General features: G+C 44.6%; 1 protein-coding gene across 1 annotated transcript in view; it reads left to right on the top strand.

Moving 5' to 3' along the window:
- The first annotated feature begins 2,492 nt into the window (after nt 1-2,492).
- The window catches only part of LOC141127215 (proteinase-activated receptor 1-like), a 116,400-nt gene continuing 101,779 nt past the window's right edge, over nt 2,493-17,113 (top strand). The window contains exons 1-2 of the mRNA XM_073613477.1: nt 2,493-2,537; nt 6,004-6,021. Coding sequence (XP_073469578.1) covers nt 2,537; nt 6,004-6,021 — 19 coding nt within the window. The 5' untranslated portion in view covers nt 2,493-2,536. The remainder of the gene's footprint in view (nt 2,538-6,003; nt 6,022-17,113) is intronic.

Raw genomic sequence — 17,113 nt, 5'->3', positions numbered from 1 at the left:
CCGTTTAGGACATTCCATTTCTGAACACCAAAGCAGCCACCAAACACTCCAATCAGCCGAACAAGACCCCATATGAATAATTCTCCCCCACGTACGAGACAAGGCTCTGTATTGAGGGTCAAACAGGAATCAGACTCTTTATTGAAACAAATGCAGGCTCTTTTTATACACTTGAGAATACTGCAGGCACCACATGAACAATAACCCGGATCCACCCACAACATCACACAATGGTTACATAACGAGCCCCCAAAACACATTATTCGGAGTGTCAATACCTCCCCTAGAAGACAACAGGTGAGTTCATTAGAACACTTAATAACAGGTAAGGGAAAACTGCCTCAGACAAGATTAACACGATTTACTTATCCAGACAGAAGCAACATCGTTAAGCAATAGAAGGTCGGTCTCTTACATTGAACTCCCTGGAATGCCCATATTAGGAGTTATGCCGCGTACACACGGTCGGACTTTTCGTCTACAAAAGTCCGACAGCCTGTCCGACAGACTTCCGACGTACCTTCGGCGGACTTGCGGCAGACTTTCTTACGAACGGACTTGCCTACACACGACCACACAAAAGTCCGACGGATTCGTACGTGATGACGTACACCGGACTAAAATAAGGAAGTTCATAGCCAGTAGCCAATAGCTGCCCTAGCATGGGTTTTTGTCCGTCGGACTAGCACACAGACGAGCGGATTTCGGGGTCCGTCGTACTTACGACGTAAAGATTTGAAGCATGTTTCAAATCTAAAGTCCGTCGGATTTGAGGCTAAAAAAGTCCGTTGAAAGTCCGGAGAAGCCCACACACGATCGGATTACCAGCCAGCTTTAGTCCGTCAGCGTCCGTTGGACTTTTGTAGACGAAAAGTCCGACCGTGTGTACGCGGCATTATACTTCCTGGTCATAGACCTCATATTAGGAGTTATACTTTCTGGTCATAGACCTCATATTAGGAGTTATACTTCCTGGTCATAGACCTCATATTAGGAGTTATACTTCCTGGTCATAGACCTCATATTAGGAGTTATACTTCCTGGTCATAGACCTCATATTAGGAGTTATACTTTCTGGTCATAGACCTCATATTAGGAGTTATACTTTCTGGTCATAGACCTCATATTAGGGGTTATACTTCCTGGTCATAGACCTCATATTAGGAGTTATACTTCCTGGTCATAGACCTCATATTAGGAGTTATACTTTCTGGTCATAGACCTCACAGTGTACAGGGGATAAAATCTTCATATTTCTTCAGAGATATTGTTAATGAATATTAATGTCCCATTGGAAGTCATCCAATCATAATCTCAGGGTTCATTCTTTTCCTGGTCACCCTGCGCCCAAAAGTGACTCCCGTCACACTGCCTGACACTGATATCACTAGTGACACTAATACAGAGATCAGTGATAATACTATACATTGTACTAATGACACTGATATCACTAGTGATAATAATACATCAGTGATAATACTATACATTGTACTAATGACACTGGCTGGGAAGGGGTTAACATCAAGGGGTGATCTTGGGGTTCCCTGTCTGCCTAACACATGTATTGTGGGTAATATGTGCTGCTCAGGTCTGGCTGTTCTTTTCTCCCTGGACTCGGAGTGGATATCAGGGAGAAGAAGCAGTCAGATTGCTGTCTGTGTACAGAGGTCTGTGTGTTTGTAAGCACAGAACTCTGCGCTGTGAATGGACACAGCCGATCAGCAGGTATACAGCCCATATCATTGGCTGAAACTTGCTGACAAACTTGTGCCAGACCCGGGAACAGGCGGCGATGTACGGGTATGTCACCTCGCCTGTAGCTGCCCCCCCACCCACCCGCAATAAAGGTACCGTGAGTGATAGACATGTGCAGAACAAACACATTTGTTTATTTTTGTTATTTACATAAATTCATTTAGTTGAATTTGTTTAATTTGTTTTCAGGAATTTGTTTTGTTTATTCGTTTTTGAATCAATTCAAATTTTTCAAATTCGGATCGATTTGAAAAGTTTTTGAATCAATTTAGAATAGTGGAGAAAGAATTTGCCAACTATCTGGATAAGTGTTTAGATCCACATCCCTGATGCCTATAGTACAAAGGAAATTCCTCATAATAGGACTTTGAAGGACCAAAAACAGTAAAATATGTCAAAAAAGTACAACATTTATTGAAACAATTAACAGACAATAATGATAAGCATAAAATGATTGGTCATTAAAAACAACGATCCATCATTTTATACTTATCATTATTGTCTGTTATTTGTTTCAATAAATGATGTACTTTTTTGACATACTTTACTGTTTTTGGTCCTTCAGTCCTATTTTGAGTAATTTTCTTTGTACCAATTTGGTTTTTGTTTTCCAATTTCCAAAGAATAAAATAGAATAGAATAGATTTTTTTTATTTTTATTGTAAAGGAGGAATGTTGTGTTTGTGTGTAAAAATGAATCCTGAGAATCAGCTCAATTCTAAATGATTCTCTCTTTGCAGATCCTCACAATTATGACCCAAATGATCTTCCATCTGATGACAGTGAGTATCACATTGTAGACAATCTGTTCTATTTCTACACATTCCAGGTTTAGGTGGAAATATCTCCATGTGGCTCCCACCAAAACTGACATGGCCTCTGTAATTCCATTGGTGTTCCTCATCATCATCATCATCATCAGGGTAATACGCTGTCCTTTCCCATATACATCTCCGCTAAGCCCGCCCCCAGAGCACACTGATCACATGACCCAACACCTCCAGTGAGTGAGCACTCTACTTCCAGTTCCTGCTCTTCTCTGAACGGGATTGGTTGCTGGGAATGGCTGTAGACTTCTTTTATCCTGATTGGTAGATGAGAACAAGAGCCGAGAGCTGCCCCTGCTGACTGGTGTATACAATTTTATATTTATTAGGCTAAAAAATAAATCTATATTTTTTAATTATAATTTTAGTTCTGAACATCAGGAAAGAAATATATTGTACATATAAAGCATCATTCATTTCCTTTATACTGTAACGTAACGAGTTGTTGGAGGAATTCCCCCCTCCCCTCTCACAGCTAATCTAAATACACATCCCATAATACCCAAGGCAGACACAATAGAACAATGGAGGAATACAGCCACACCCCAAATGACCCAACACAGTGCACACCATAGTATGAGACAATATACAATATATATATATATATATACATATATATATATATATATATACACAACATTCCAGTGTGGTTGTACAGTGCGTCTGATTAGTACAGATCAGACGGGGGTTCTTGGTCACCCTGTGCCCCTAATAGACACAGGGTCACTTAGACATAGGAGGTACATGGGGAGCTGAAACAAGGGTTTCCCAACCTCTCCAAGAGATTCTGGATTCCACGGGCCCCCCGCCCAAAGTGACTCCCGTCACAGTAACATTAGATGTTAACAATGATTGGATGTATGAGAGTCACTTGAAGACATTGGTGAGCCCAGGGCAAATATTTCCTGAATAGGTCAAAATCCTATTCATGAATTTGCACCAAACCTTTAATGAGTGGGCCAAAACCCTATTCATAAATTTGCACCAAACCTTTAATGAGTGGGCCAAAATCATTTCATAAATTTGCACCAAACCTTTAAAGATTGGGCCAAAACCCTTTCATAAATTTGCGCCAAACCTTTAATGAGTGGGACAAAACCCTTTCATAAATTTGCGCCAAACCTTTAATGAGTGGGACAAAACCCTTTCATAAATTTGCACCAAACCTTTAATGAGTGGGCCAAAACCCTTTCATAAATCTGTAGTAAACCTTTAATGAGTGGGCCAAAACCCTATTCATAAATTTGCACCAAACCTTTAATGAGTGGGCCAAAACCCTTTCATGAATGAAACCCAAACATCTTCACGATCACCCCACAAAAACATAAATTCCCTCTGCTGGACCAAATTCTCCCCAAATGAAAATGATTATTAATTTTTTATTTACCCTATTTTTGGTGTTTATAGAGCAGTTATCCTCCCCCTGTCTGCTCCTGAATAAGTGGAATATTATCCATGAAACGCGTAGATCTGTACAAATCCAATCCTATACCACCACTTGGAAAATCCTGAGAAAGTTATAGGTGGTATTGTCCACCAAGGTGCTATAATGTCTGGTAAATGATGGCTGAATTTGACAATTGGGGGTTTGTTTGCACTTGTTTGATTTTAATGGGTCATGTGATTGACATGTAACTGATGGAACTGTACAATCAAATATTTGTCATTTTATAACACATTGATGTGTGACTTGTGCCTCCAAAATCCCACCATTTTTTCCTTCGTTTTGCATAAGACGTTATGTTAGGGATGTGGCACTTTTATCTGAGCCCATACATCACATCCTTTATAGAATAGTGGGGACGTTCTGTATCAGTAAATGCTCCAACATCCATATTCTCATCATCCCGTGTAGAGGGAGCCGTAATATTTTTCCAGCTGGGTTCCTATTGTATTGTGTCTGTAAACTAGAAGAAAACTAGGAGCGCCGCTGACCATCTGGCTACATGCATTCTTATTCACCTTCCTCCCTTTTAAAATCCACACTAGACCCTTTGATTTGGTTATGGATGTTAAGGGGGTACCCCACTCAAAATAACACGTAAATCATGAGGTCTCCCCCCAAAAACAAATTCATACCAGACCCTTAAACTGGGTGAAAAAAATATAAATTGTTAACAAAAAAAGGCAGTTTATGACAAGTCCTTTAATAAAAAAAAGTCCCACAATGTCAATCTACATCCATCACGTCATCCAGCAATGTTGATCCATCTAAATCATGATGCCAATCACTTGCCCAAAGAAAAAAAATACCATCCACTGAGACACGTCTTGATCATTCTCAAAAAACATGAGGTCCCCCAAAAATTCCATAGCAAACCCTTACCTGAGCATGCAGCCTGGCTGACCAGAGAAGGTGGAGATGAGCACCAAGGCAAAGCACCTTCTCCCCATGTTGATGAAGCAAAAGGCTTCTTCCCCACAACCTTGGCCTAGTGGTTGTGGGGGTCTGGGAACAGGTTTTTTTACTGCCCCCTATGTGAATAAGACACGGGGTACATAGTAAACATATTAATTCACAAAAATTGTAAAGTGTAAACAAAAACACAGGGACAGTTTTGGACAAGGCCTTTATTAAAGAAAAAAAAGTTTCACGATGTAGATCCATGATGCCCAGCACCTGCTGAATGAAAATCCCCTAACTCCACAGCGCCACTCGCTGAATCCCAGCTCCCCAAGCTGTTATTAGCAATATGAAGGCAAGAACAGAGATAGTATTGACATAATTACCCCAGTATGCCCATGTGACCATATTTAGGCAAAGATATCACCCCTCTGATCAATGTCCATGTATTTTTGAGGCTAGGGATACCGGGCTATGAAAATGAATAGGCCAAGTGAAGTCAGAGGTTGGCAGGGATGGGGTGGGTACAAGCACTGGCTGCTTTCTTAGCAACCAGAAGCTGTCACATTGGTCCATGCCGAACACCCTAAGTAATTACCATTCGAATGAACATCCAAACTCTAAACCCATCCTCAGTCCCATTGTGGTAAACAATGTAGTTAGTGGACTATGCTGAGTAAACAAGGTAAACTGACCACCCCACAGGTATATTCTCCATGTTTGTGTTGCCCAGTCACACTCTAGAGCTGCTTAACCTGACCTGAAATATTATTATTCTGCTTCTGAAGGAGAACACAGCAGTTTTATTACCTGATGTTAAGGGTCCCCTAATTCAAGAACTTTGACCACCACTGACGTAGATGATCCTCAGGTCATGCAACAAATCAGAGCTATGGATACCATAAGGGCCTCATTAACAAAAATCATATCTTCTATCATGTGACCACAGTGAGCTGAGATCTGATTGGTTGCTGAGGCTCAGATCACATGGTACATCCTCATTACTCTGTATAAAGTAACTTTTATATCAATGGAAGATCAAACCTAACTCTGTGTCTTCTCTTCTCTTATTATCAGTGGCCGTGGCCCATCCAGGTAAGGAGCTTCATTATTAAATGTCTTTTTATGTTTCCATCATTCTGAAACCAAAATGTCTTTCATCATCCTCCAATACAGCTCTGTGATCTCTCTTCTATCATCCTCCAGTACAGCTCTGTGATCTCTCTCCTATCATCCTCCAGTACATCTATGTGATCTCTCTTCTATCATCCTCCAGTACAGCTCTGTGATCTCTCTTCCATCATCCTCCAGTACAGCTCTGTGATCTCTCTTCCATCATCCTCCAGTACAGGTCTGTGATCTCTCTTCTATCATCCTCCAGTACAGCTCTGAGATCTCTCTCCCATCATCCTCCAGTACAGGTCTGTGATCTCTCTTCTATCATCCTCCAGTACAGCTCTGTGATCTCTCTTCCATCATCGTCCAGTACAGCTCTGTGATCTCTCTTCTATCGCCCTCCAGTACAGCTCTGTGATCTCTCTTCCATCATCCTCCAGTACAGCTCTGTGATCTCTCTTCTATCATCCTCCAGTACAGCTCTGTGATCTCTCTTCCATCATTCTCCAGTACAGCTCTGTGATCTCTCCTCCATCATCCTCCAGTACAGCTCTGTGATCTCTCTTCCATCACCCTCCCGTACAGCTCTGTGATCTCTCTTCCATCACCCTCCAGTACAGCTCTGTGATCTTTCTTCTATCATCCTCCAGTACAGCTCTGTGATCTCTCTTCTATCATCCTCCAGTACAGCTCTGTGATCTTTTCTCCATCATCCTCCAGTACAGCTCTATGATATCTCTTCCATCACCCTCCAGTACAGCTCTGTGATCTCTCTTCCATCATTCTCCAATACAGCTCTGTGATCTCTCTTCCATCATCCTCCACTACAGCTCTGTGATCTTTCCTCCATCATCCTCCAGTACAGCTCTGTGATCTCTCTTCTATCATCCTCCAGTACAGCTCTGTGATCTCTCTTCTATCATCCTCCAGTACAGCTCTGTGATCTCTCTTCCATCATCCTCCAGTACAGCTCTGTTATCTCTCTTCCATCATCCTCCAGTACAGCTCTGTGATCTCTCTTCTATCATCCTCCAGTACAGCGCTGTGATCTTTTCTCCATCATACTACAGTACAGCTCTGTGATCTCTCTTCCATCATCCTCCAGTACAGCTCTGTGATCTCTTTCATCACCCTCCAATACAGCTCTGTGATCTCTTTCATCATCCTCCAGTACAGCTCTGTGATCTCTCATCTATCACCCTCCAGTACAGCTCTGTGATCTCTCTTCCATCATCCTCCAGTACAGCTCTGTGATCTCATCTCCATGATCCTCCAGTACAGCTCTGTGATCTCTCTTCCATCATCCTCCAGTACAGCTCTGTGATCCCTCATTCCATCATCCTCCAGTACAGCTCTGTGATCTCTCTTCTATCATCCTCCAGTACAGCTCTGTGATCTCGTCTCCATCATCCTCCAGTACAGCTCTGTGATCTCTCTTCCATCATCCTCCAGTACAGCTCTGTGATCCCTCCTTCCATCATCCTCCAGTACAGCTCTGTGATCTCTCTTCCATCACCCTCCAGTACAGCTCTGTGATATTTCTTCTATCATCCTCCAGTACAGCTCTGTGATCTCTATTCCATCATCCTCCAGTACAGCTCTGTGATCTCTCTTCTATCACCCTCCAGTACAGGTCTGTGATGTCTCTTCTATCATCCTCCAGTACAGCTCTGTGATCTCTCTCCCATTATTCTCCAGTACAGCTCTGTGATCTCTCTTCCATCATCCTCCAGTATAGCTCTGTGATCTCTATTCCATCATCCTCCAGTACATCTCTGTGAACTCTCTTCTATCATCCTCCAGTACAGCTCTGTGATCTCTCTTCTATCATCCTCCAGTACAGCTCTGTGATCTCTTTTCCATCATCTTCCAGTACAGCTCTGTGATCTCTCTTCTATCAAACTCCAGTTGAGCTCTGTGATCTCTTTTCCATCATCCTCCAGTACAGCTCTGTGATCTCTTTCCCATCATCCTCCAGTACAGCTCTTTGATCTCTTCCATCACCCAACAGTACAGCTCTGTGATCTCTTCTCCATCATCCTCCAGTACAGCTCTGTGATCTCTCTTCCATCATCCTCCAGTACAGATCTGCGATCTCTCTTCCATCACCCTCCTGTACAGCTCTGTGATCTTTCTTCTATCATCCTCCAGTACAGCTTTGTGATCTCTCTTCGTTAATCATCCTCCAGTACAGCTTTGTGATCTCTCTTCGTTAATCATCCTCCAGTACAGCTCTATGATCTCTCTTTCATCATCCTCCAGTACAGCTCTGTGATCTCTCTCCCATTATCCTCCAGTACAGCTCTGTGATCTCTCTTCTATCATCCTCCAGTACAGCTCTGTGATCTCTTTTCCATCATCCTCCAGTACAGCTCTGTGATCTCTCTTCCATCATCCTCCAGTACAGATCTTAGATCTCTCTTTCATCATCCTCCAGTACAGCTCTGTGATCTCATCCATCATCCTCCAGTACAGCTCTGTGACCTGTTCCACCATCATCCTCAAGTATAACTCTGTGATATCTCTTCTATCATTCTCCAGTACAGATCTGTAATCTCTCTTCCATCATCCTCCAGTACAGCTCTGTCATCTCTTCCGTCATCCTCCAGTAAATCTCTGTGACCTGTTCCATCATCCTCCAGTACAGCTCTGTGATCTCTCTTCTATCAATCTCCAGTAGAGCTCTGTGATCTCTCTTCCATCATCCTCCAGTACAGCTCTGTGATCTCTCTTCCATCATCCTCCAGTACAGCTGTGATCTCTTCTCCATCATCCTCCAGTACAACTCTGTGATCTCTCTTCTATCATTCTCCAGTACAACTCTGTGATCTCTCTTCTATCATTCTCCAGTACAACTCTGTGATCTCTCTTCCATCATCCTCCAGTACAGTTCTATGATCTCTCTTCCATAATCCTCCAGTACAGCTCTGTGATCTCTCTTCTATCATCCTCCAGTACATCTCTGTGATCTCTCTTCTATCATCCTCCAGTACAGCTCTGTGATCTCTTTTCCTTCATCCTCCAGTACAGCTCTGTGATCTCTTCTCCATCATCCTCCAGTACAGATCTGTGATCTCTCTTCTATCATCCTCCAGTTGAGCTCTGTAATCTCTTTTCCATCATCCTCCAGTACAGCTCTGTGATCTCTTTTCCATCATCCTCCAGTACAGCTCTGTGATCTCTTTTCCATCATCCTCCAGTACAGCTCTGTGATCTCTTTTCCATCATCCTCCAGTACAGCTCTGTGATCTTTTCCATCACCCAACAGTACAGCTCTGTGATCTCTTCTCCATCATCCTACAGTACAGCTCTGTGATCTCTGTTCCATCATCCTCCAGTACAGATCTGTGATCTCTCTTCCATCAATCTCCAGTACAGCTCTATGATCTCTCTTCCATCATCCTCCAGTACAGCTTTGTGATCTCTTCTCCATCATCCTCCAGTACAGCTCTGTGATCTCTTCTCCATCATCCTCCAGTACATGCCGTGATCTCTTCTCCATCATCCTCCAGTACAACTCTGTGATCTCTCTTCTATCATTCTCCAGTACAACTCTGTGATCTCTCTTCCATCATCCTCCAGTACAGTTCTATGATCTCTCTTCCATCATCCTCCAGTACAGCTCTGTGATCTCTCTTCTATCATCCTCCAGTACATCTCTGTGATCTCTCTTCTATCATCCTCCAGTACAGCTCTGTGATCTCTTCTCCATCATCCTCCAGTACAGTTCTGTGATCTCTCTTCTATTATCCTCCAGTTGAGCTCTGTGATCTCTTTTAAATCATCCTCCAGTACATCTCTGTGATCTCTCTTCTGTCATCCTCCAGTACAGCTCTGTGATCTCTTTTCCATCATCCTCCAGTACAGCTCTGTGATCTTTTCCATCATGCAACAGTACAGCTCTGTGATCTCTTCTCCATCATCCTACAGTACAGCTCTGTGATCTCTGTTCCATCATCCTCAAGTACAGATCTGTGATCTCTCTCCCATTATCCTCCAGTACAGCTCTGTGATCTCTCTTCTATCATCCTCCAGTACAGCTCTGTGATCTCTTTTCCATCATCCTCCAGTACAGCTCTGTGATCTCTCTTCCATCATCCTCCAGTACAGATCTTAGATCTCTCTTTCATCATCCTCCAGTACAGCTCTGTGATCTCATCCATCATCCTCCAGTACAGCTCTGTGACCTGTTCCACCATCATCCTCAAGTATAACTCTGTGATATCTCTTCTATCATTCTCCAGTACAGATCTGTAATCTCTCTTCCATCATCCTCCAGTACAGCTCTGTCATCTCTTCCGTCATCCTCCAGTAAATCTCTGTGACCTGTTCCATCATCCTCCAGTACAGCTCTGTGATCTCTCTTCTATCAATCTCCAGTAGAGCTCTGTGATCTCTCTTCCATCATCCTCCAGTACAGCTCTGTGATCTCTCTTCCATCATCCTCCAGTACAGCTGTGATCTCTTCTCCATCATCCTCCAGTACAACTCTGTGATCTCTCTTCTATCATTCTCCAGTACAACTCTGTGATCTCTCTTCTATCATTCTCCAGTACAACTCTGTGATCTCTCTTCCATCATCCTCCAGTACAGTTCTATGATCTCTCTTCCATAATCCTCCAGTACAGCTCTGTGATCTCTCTTCTATCATCCTCCAGTACATCTCTGTGATCTCTCTTCTATCATCCTCCAGTACAGCTCTTTGATCTCTTTTCCTTCATCCTCCAGTACAGCTCTGTGATCTCTTCTCCATCATCCTCCAGTACAGATCTGTGATCTCTCTTCTATCATCCTCCAGTTGAGCTCTGTGATCTCTTTTCCATCATCCTCCAGTACAGCTCTGTGATCTCTTTTCCATCATCCTCCAGTACAGCTCTGTGATCTCTTTTCCATCATCCTCCAGTACAGCTCTGTGATCTCTTTTCCATCATCCTCCAGTACAGCTCTGTGATCTTTTCCATCACCCAACAGTACAGCTCTGTGATCTCTTCTCCATCATCCTACAGTACAGCTCTGTGATCTCTGTTCCATCATCCTCCAGTACAGATCTGTGATCTCTCTTCCATCAATCTCCAGTACAGCTCTATGATCTCTCTTCCATCATCCTCCAGTACAGCTTTGTGATCTCTTCTCCATCATCCTCCAGTACAGCTCTGTGATCTCTTCTCCATCATCCTCCAGTACAGCTCTGTGATCTCTCTTCCATCATCCTCCAGTACATGCCGTGATCTCTTCTCCATCATCCTCCAGTACAACTCTGTGATCTCTCTTCTATCATTCTCCAGTACAACTCTGTGATCTCTCTTCCATCATCCTCCAGTACAGTTCTATGATCTCTCTTCCATCATCCTCCAGTACAGCTCTGTGATCTCTCTTCTATCATCCTCCAGTACATCTCTGTGATCTCTCTTCTATCATCCTCCAGTACAGCTCTGTGATCTCTTCTCCATCATCCTCCAGTACAGTTCTGTGATCTCTCTTCTATTATCCTCCAGTTGAGCTCTGTGATCTCTTTTAAATCATCCTCCAGTACATCTCTGTGATCTCTTCTCCATCATCCTACAGTACAGCTCTGTGATCTCTGTTCCATCATCCTCAAGTACAGATCTGTGATCTCTCTCCCATTATCCTCCAGTACAGCTCTGTGATCTCTCTTCTATCATCCTCCAGTACAGCTCTGTGATCTCTTTTCCATCATCCTCCAGTACAGCTCTGTGATCTCTCTTCCATCATCCTCCAGTACAGATCTTAGATCTCTCTTTCATCATCCTCCAGTACAGCTCTGTGATCTCATCCATCATCCTCCAGTACAGCTCTGTGACCTGTTCCACCATCATCCTCAAGTATAACTCTGTGATATCTCTTCTATCATTCTCCAGTACAGATCTGTAATCTCTCTTCCATCATCCTCCAGTACAGCTCTGTCATCTCTTCCGTCATCCTCCAGTAAATCTCTGTGACCTGTTCCATCATCCTCCAGTACAGCTCTGTGATCTCTCTTCTATCAATCTCCAGTAGAGCTCTGTGATCTCTCTTCCATCATCCTCCAGTACAGCTCTGTGATCTCTCTTCCATCATCCTCCAGTACAGCTGTGATCTCTTCTCCATCATCCTCCAGTACAACTCTGTGATCTCTCTTCTATCATTCTCCAGTACAACTCTGTGATCTCTCTTCTATCATTCTCCAGTACAACTCTGTGATCTCTCTTCCATCATCCTCCAGTACAGTTCTATGATCTCTCTTCCATAATCCTCCAGTACAGCTCTGTGATCTCTCTTCTATCATCCTCCAGTACATCTCTGTGATCTCTCTTCTATCATCCTCCAGTACAGCTCTGTGATCTCTTTTCCTTCATCCTCCAGTACAGCTCTGTGATCTCTTCTCCATCATCCTCCAGTACAGATCTGTGATCTCTCTTCTATCATCCTCCAGTTGAGCTCTGTGATCTCTTTTCCATCATCCTCCAGTACAGCTCTGTGATCTCTTTTCCATCATCCTCCAGTACAGCTCTGTGATCTCTTTTCCATCATCCTCCAGTACAGCTCTGTGATCTTTTCCATCACCCAACAGTACAGCTCTGTGATCTCTTCTCCATCATCCTACAGTACAGCTCTGTGATCTCTGTTCCATCATCCTCCAGTACAGATCTGTGATCTCTCTTCCATCAATCTCCAGTACAGCTCTATGATCTCTCTTCCATCATCCTCCAGTACAGCTTTGTGATCTCTTCTCCATCATCCTCCAGTACAGCTCTGTGATCTCTTCTCCATCATCCTCCAGTACAGCTCTGTGATCTCTCTTCCATCATCCTCCAGTACATGCCGTGATCTCTTCTCCATCATCCTCCAGTACAACTCTGTGATCTCTCTTCTATCATTCTCCAGTACAACTCTGTGATCTCTCTTCCATCATCCTCCAGTACAGCTCTGTGATCTCTCTTCTATCATCCTCCAGTACATCTCTGTGATCTCTCTTCTATCATCCTCCAGTACAGCTCTGTGATCTCTTCTCCATCATCCTCCAGTACAGTTCTGTGATCTCTCTTCTATTATCCTCCAGTTGAGCTCTGTGATCTCTTTTAAATCATCCTCCAGTACAGCTCTGTGATCTCTTTTCCATCATCCTCCAGTACAGCTCTGTGATCTTTTCCATCATGCAACAGTACAGCTCTGTGATCTCTTCTCCATCATCCTACAGTACAGCTCTGTGATCTCTGTTCCATCATCCTCAAGTACAGATCTGTGATATCTCTTCCATCACCCTCCAGTACAGCTCTGTGATCTCTCTTCCATCATCCTCCAATACAGCTCTGTGATCTCTTCTCCATCATCCTCCAGTACAGATCTGTGATCTCTCTTCCATCAATCTCCAATACAGCTCTGTGATCTCTCTTCCATCATCCTCCAGTACAGCTTTGTGATCTCTTCTCCATCATCCTCCAGTACAGCTCTGTCACGGAACGCCCCACACTCCGCTTGTGTGCTTCCGTCATATACCGCTTCCTAAGTTCTGGAACACGAGTCCAATGGATCTGGCTATAGGAACCCCAAGAACTAGACAACACCAGTCTTGGAGTACATCAGAACTACCTTTATTTTGAGATCTCACAGACCTTTATACAGCAGGGATGACTCAAAGCTAACCTAATTAACATGACCTAATTTACTACAAAATGTACCCAGACCTGATGATAGTCTTGTGGGCACCGAGCTTCACACATTAATACAATTAACAATACAAACAACAATCTCCCCCCTCCTCAGCCTAGACCATTCGTCTATTAGCCAGTGCTGGTGGCTAATGTGATCAGCTCTCTCAATTAACATAAACACATGTTGATAACACCAGCATCTCCTCACAGGATGTGTCCCAGCAGAATGAATCAGTCTTATCAGCAGGGGGCTGCTGGAGGAATCCCCCCTCCCTCTTCAGGGACACAAATATACAGTAAGGAGTCCCCATACAATATATACATGACTGAGTCCGATTAATACAGTCCAGATTGGATTTCTCATTCACCTCAAATGCTAGGGCCCATAATCGGTGGGCAACAGGCTTGCACACAGTCCTCTCCAACAGCCTCCGCTCTGGCCATGCCCGTGACATTTCTCCCCTTTCGGCAGGAGACTAACACAGGAGGAGACCCCAGACGGGTTGACTCCGAAGTTAGTCCACAGCTCCAGTCCTCTACTGCCTGTACCCACACAGTACCCCAAACAAATCATCCCAAACAGTGCATTACTCACCCAGCCATCCTCTGCCTCTCTCAGAGAACATATCTGCCGCTGGGGAGAGGCCCGGACTGGCCCTTCTCCCTGGAATCCTTTCTGCCGCTGGAGAGAAGACAGGGGGACTGGGCTCACTCCATCCTGCTGTTGGGGATCTGGGCCGACTGCCCAGCATCCCTGGGGTATACAGGTGGGGACTGAAGCCCCCTCAACCGACACCAGATCAAGCTGCAGTTGTGAGGTGTTGACTGCATTCTCTCCTTGGATCCTGATCTGCAGCTCGCGATAGACTGCCACCTCCTCACCTTGGGCCTCCACAATTGCTGCAGGTGTGGGGCAGAGGTCTTGGACCCTCTGTCCGGTTGCCAGCACTTCTGCTGGGGGTTTGCTAGGTGGTTCCTCCTCTACAGAAATGTCTATTAAATCCCCAGTCTCTGGAAGTTGTAAAAGTGTGGGACAGAGGTCTTGGACCCTCTGTTCAGTTACCAGATCTTCAGCTGGAGAAGTTTGTTTTAACTCCATAGATGCTGCTGGCAGAAAATCACATGTCCCTGTCAGTGTTGTGGGAGAAAGGCCGACTACCTCTTCTCTCAGGAAGGCCGAAGCCACTGTTGGTGCTGGGCAGAACACAGTGAACTTTGGCAATGATAGCAGCTCTTCTGCTGGAGGCTCATCAGGTTGTTCTTCCTCAGCAGAAAAGTCTATCAAATCCCATGTCTCTGCAACTGATGTCTGGGAATAGAGGTTCACCATCTCCTGTCCATGGAACCCAGAAGATGTTATCATTTCTGGACAGAGGTTAGCAGAGCTCTGCCCTGTTGTCAGCACTTCAGGTTTGGGGACGGCAATCTCCGGATTTTCCACTGCCGATTCTCTGGCATGCTGCTGAACTTGTTCTAGCAGTTTCCTGTATGCCCTTTCCAGATGCTGTTCCTTCCTTAGCAAATGGTCCAGATCAGGTTTGAGCTCTGAGACCCCTGCAAGACCGAGCATAGACTCTCTATAGTCTCTCATGTCCTCAAGGTCAGGTTCCCCCTCATCGCCAAACATAAAAAGATCTTTAAGGTTCTCCCACAGCAATCCAGGCCCGCCAAAGTCATATCCCTCCGGAGAGCATTCTGTTGTCTCCCCTAAATATCCCTCCTCTGCGTGCCATTGCAGAGCCCGATAACGATTGTCCAGCTCTATCTCCTGCTGGACCAACCTGTCCAACTCAGTCACCCATTGCTCCTGGGGCTGCTCTCCCAGGAATGCCATCCGCAATGCCCGTTGGTCACTGGCCCGTTGCTCTTGGGTTGGAAAGCACTTGCCCTGTTTTATACCAGCGAGACTGAGGGCTGCAATCCAGAGCTCCACCCGAATCAGCTGCCTGAGCTCCAGGTATTCATCCTCAGACACAGTCCTGGTGTACGTTGAAAGGATGATCCGCAGCAGCCCCGGGAATTCTGATGCCAGGTCCATATCTCCGCTGGGGTGACTGAAGTCTGCTATGCTGATCTTGGATCCAGTTGGAGGTTTGGATGTCCCAGACTTCAGACTTCAGGAAGCTTTCCCGCTGCTTGCCACCAATGTCACGGAACGCCCCACACTCCGCTTGTGTGCTTCCGTCATATACCGCTTCCTAAGTTCTGGAACACGAGTCCAATGGATCTGGCTATAGGAACCCCAAGAACTAGACAACACCAGTCTTGGAGTACATCAGAACTACCTTTATTTTGAGATCTCACAGACCTTTATACAGCAGGGATGACTCAAAGCTAACCTAATTAACATGACCTAATTTACTACAAAATGTACCCAGACCAGATGACAGTCTTGTGGGCACCGAGCTTCACACATTAATACAATTAACAATACAAACAACAATCTCCCCCCTCCTCAGCCTAGACCATTCGTCTATTAGCCAGTGCTGGTGGCTAATGTGATCAGCTCTCTCAATTAACATAAACACATGTTGATAACACCAGCATCTCCTCACAGGATGTGTCCCAGCAGAATGAATCAGTCTTATCAGCAGGGGGCTGCTGGAGGAACCCCCCCTCCCTCTTCAGGGACACAAATATACAGTAAGGAGTCCCCATACAATATATACATGACTGAGTCCGATTAATACAGTTTAGATTGGATTTCTCATTCACCTCAAATGCTAGGGCCCATAATCGGTGGGCAACAGGCTTGCACACAGTCCTCTCCAACAGCCTCCGCTCTGGCCATGCCCGTGACAAGCTCTGTGATCTCTTCTCCATCATCCTCCAGTACAGCTCTGTGATCTTTCTTCTATCATCCTCCAGTACAGCTCTGTAATCTCTTTTCCATCATCCTCCAGTACAGCTCTGTGATCTCTTTTCCATCATCCTCCAGTACGGATCTGTGATCTCTCTTCCATCATCCTCCAGTACAGCTCTGTGATCTCTGTTCCATCATCCTCAAGTACAGATCTGTAATATCTCTTCCATCACCCTCCAGTACAGCTCTGTGATCTCTCTTCCATCATCCTCCAATACAGCTCTGTGATCTCTTCTCCATCATCCTCCAGTACAGATCTGTGATCTCTCTTCCATCAATCTCCAGTACAGCTCTGTGATCTCTCTTCCATCATCCTCCAGTACAGCTTTGTGATCTCTTCTCCATCATCCTCCAGTACAGCTCTGTGATCTCTTCTCCATCATCCTCCAGTACAGCTCTGTGATCTTTCTTCTATCATCCTCCAGTACAGCTCTGTAATCTCTTTTAAATCATCCACCAGTACAGCTCTGTCATCTCTCTTCTATCATCCTCCAGTAAAGCTCTGTGATCTCTCTTCCATCACGCTCCAGTACAGCTCGGTGATCTCTTCCATCTT

Source organism: Aquarana catesbeiana, linkage group LG01, assembly GCF_042186555.1.
Source record: "Aquarana catesbeiana isolate 2022-GZ linkage group LG01, ASM4218655v1, whole genome shotgun sequence".
In the NCBI taxonomy this organism is placed as follows: Eukaryota; Metazoa; Chordata; class Amphibia; order Anura; family Ranidae; genus Aquarana; species Aquarana catesbeiana.
The sequence above is the reverse complement of the archived record's forward strand: the minus strand, read 5'-3'. Positions and strand labels throughout refer to the sequence as shown.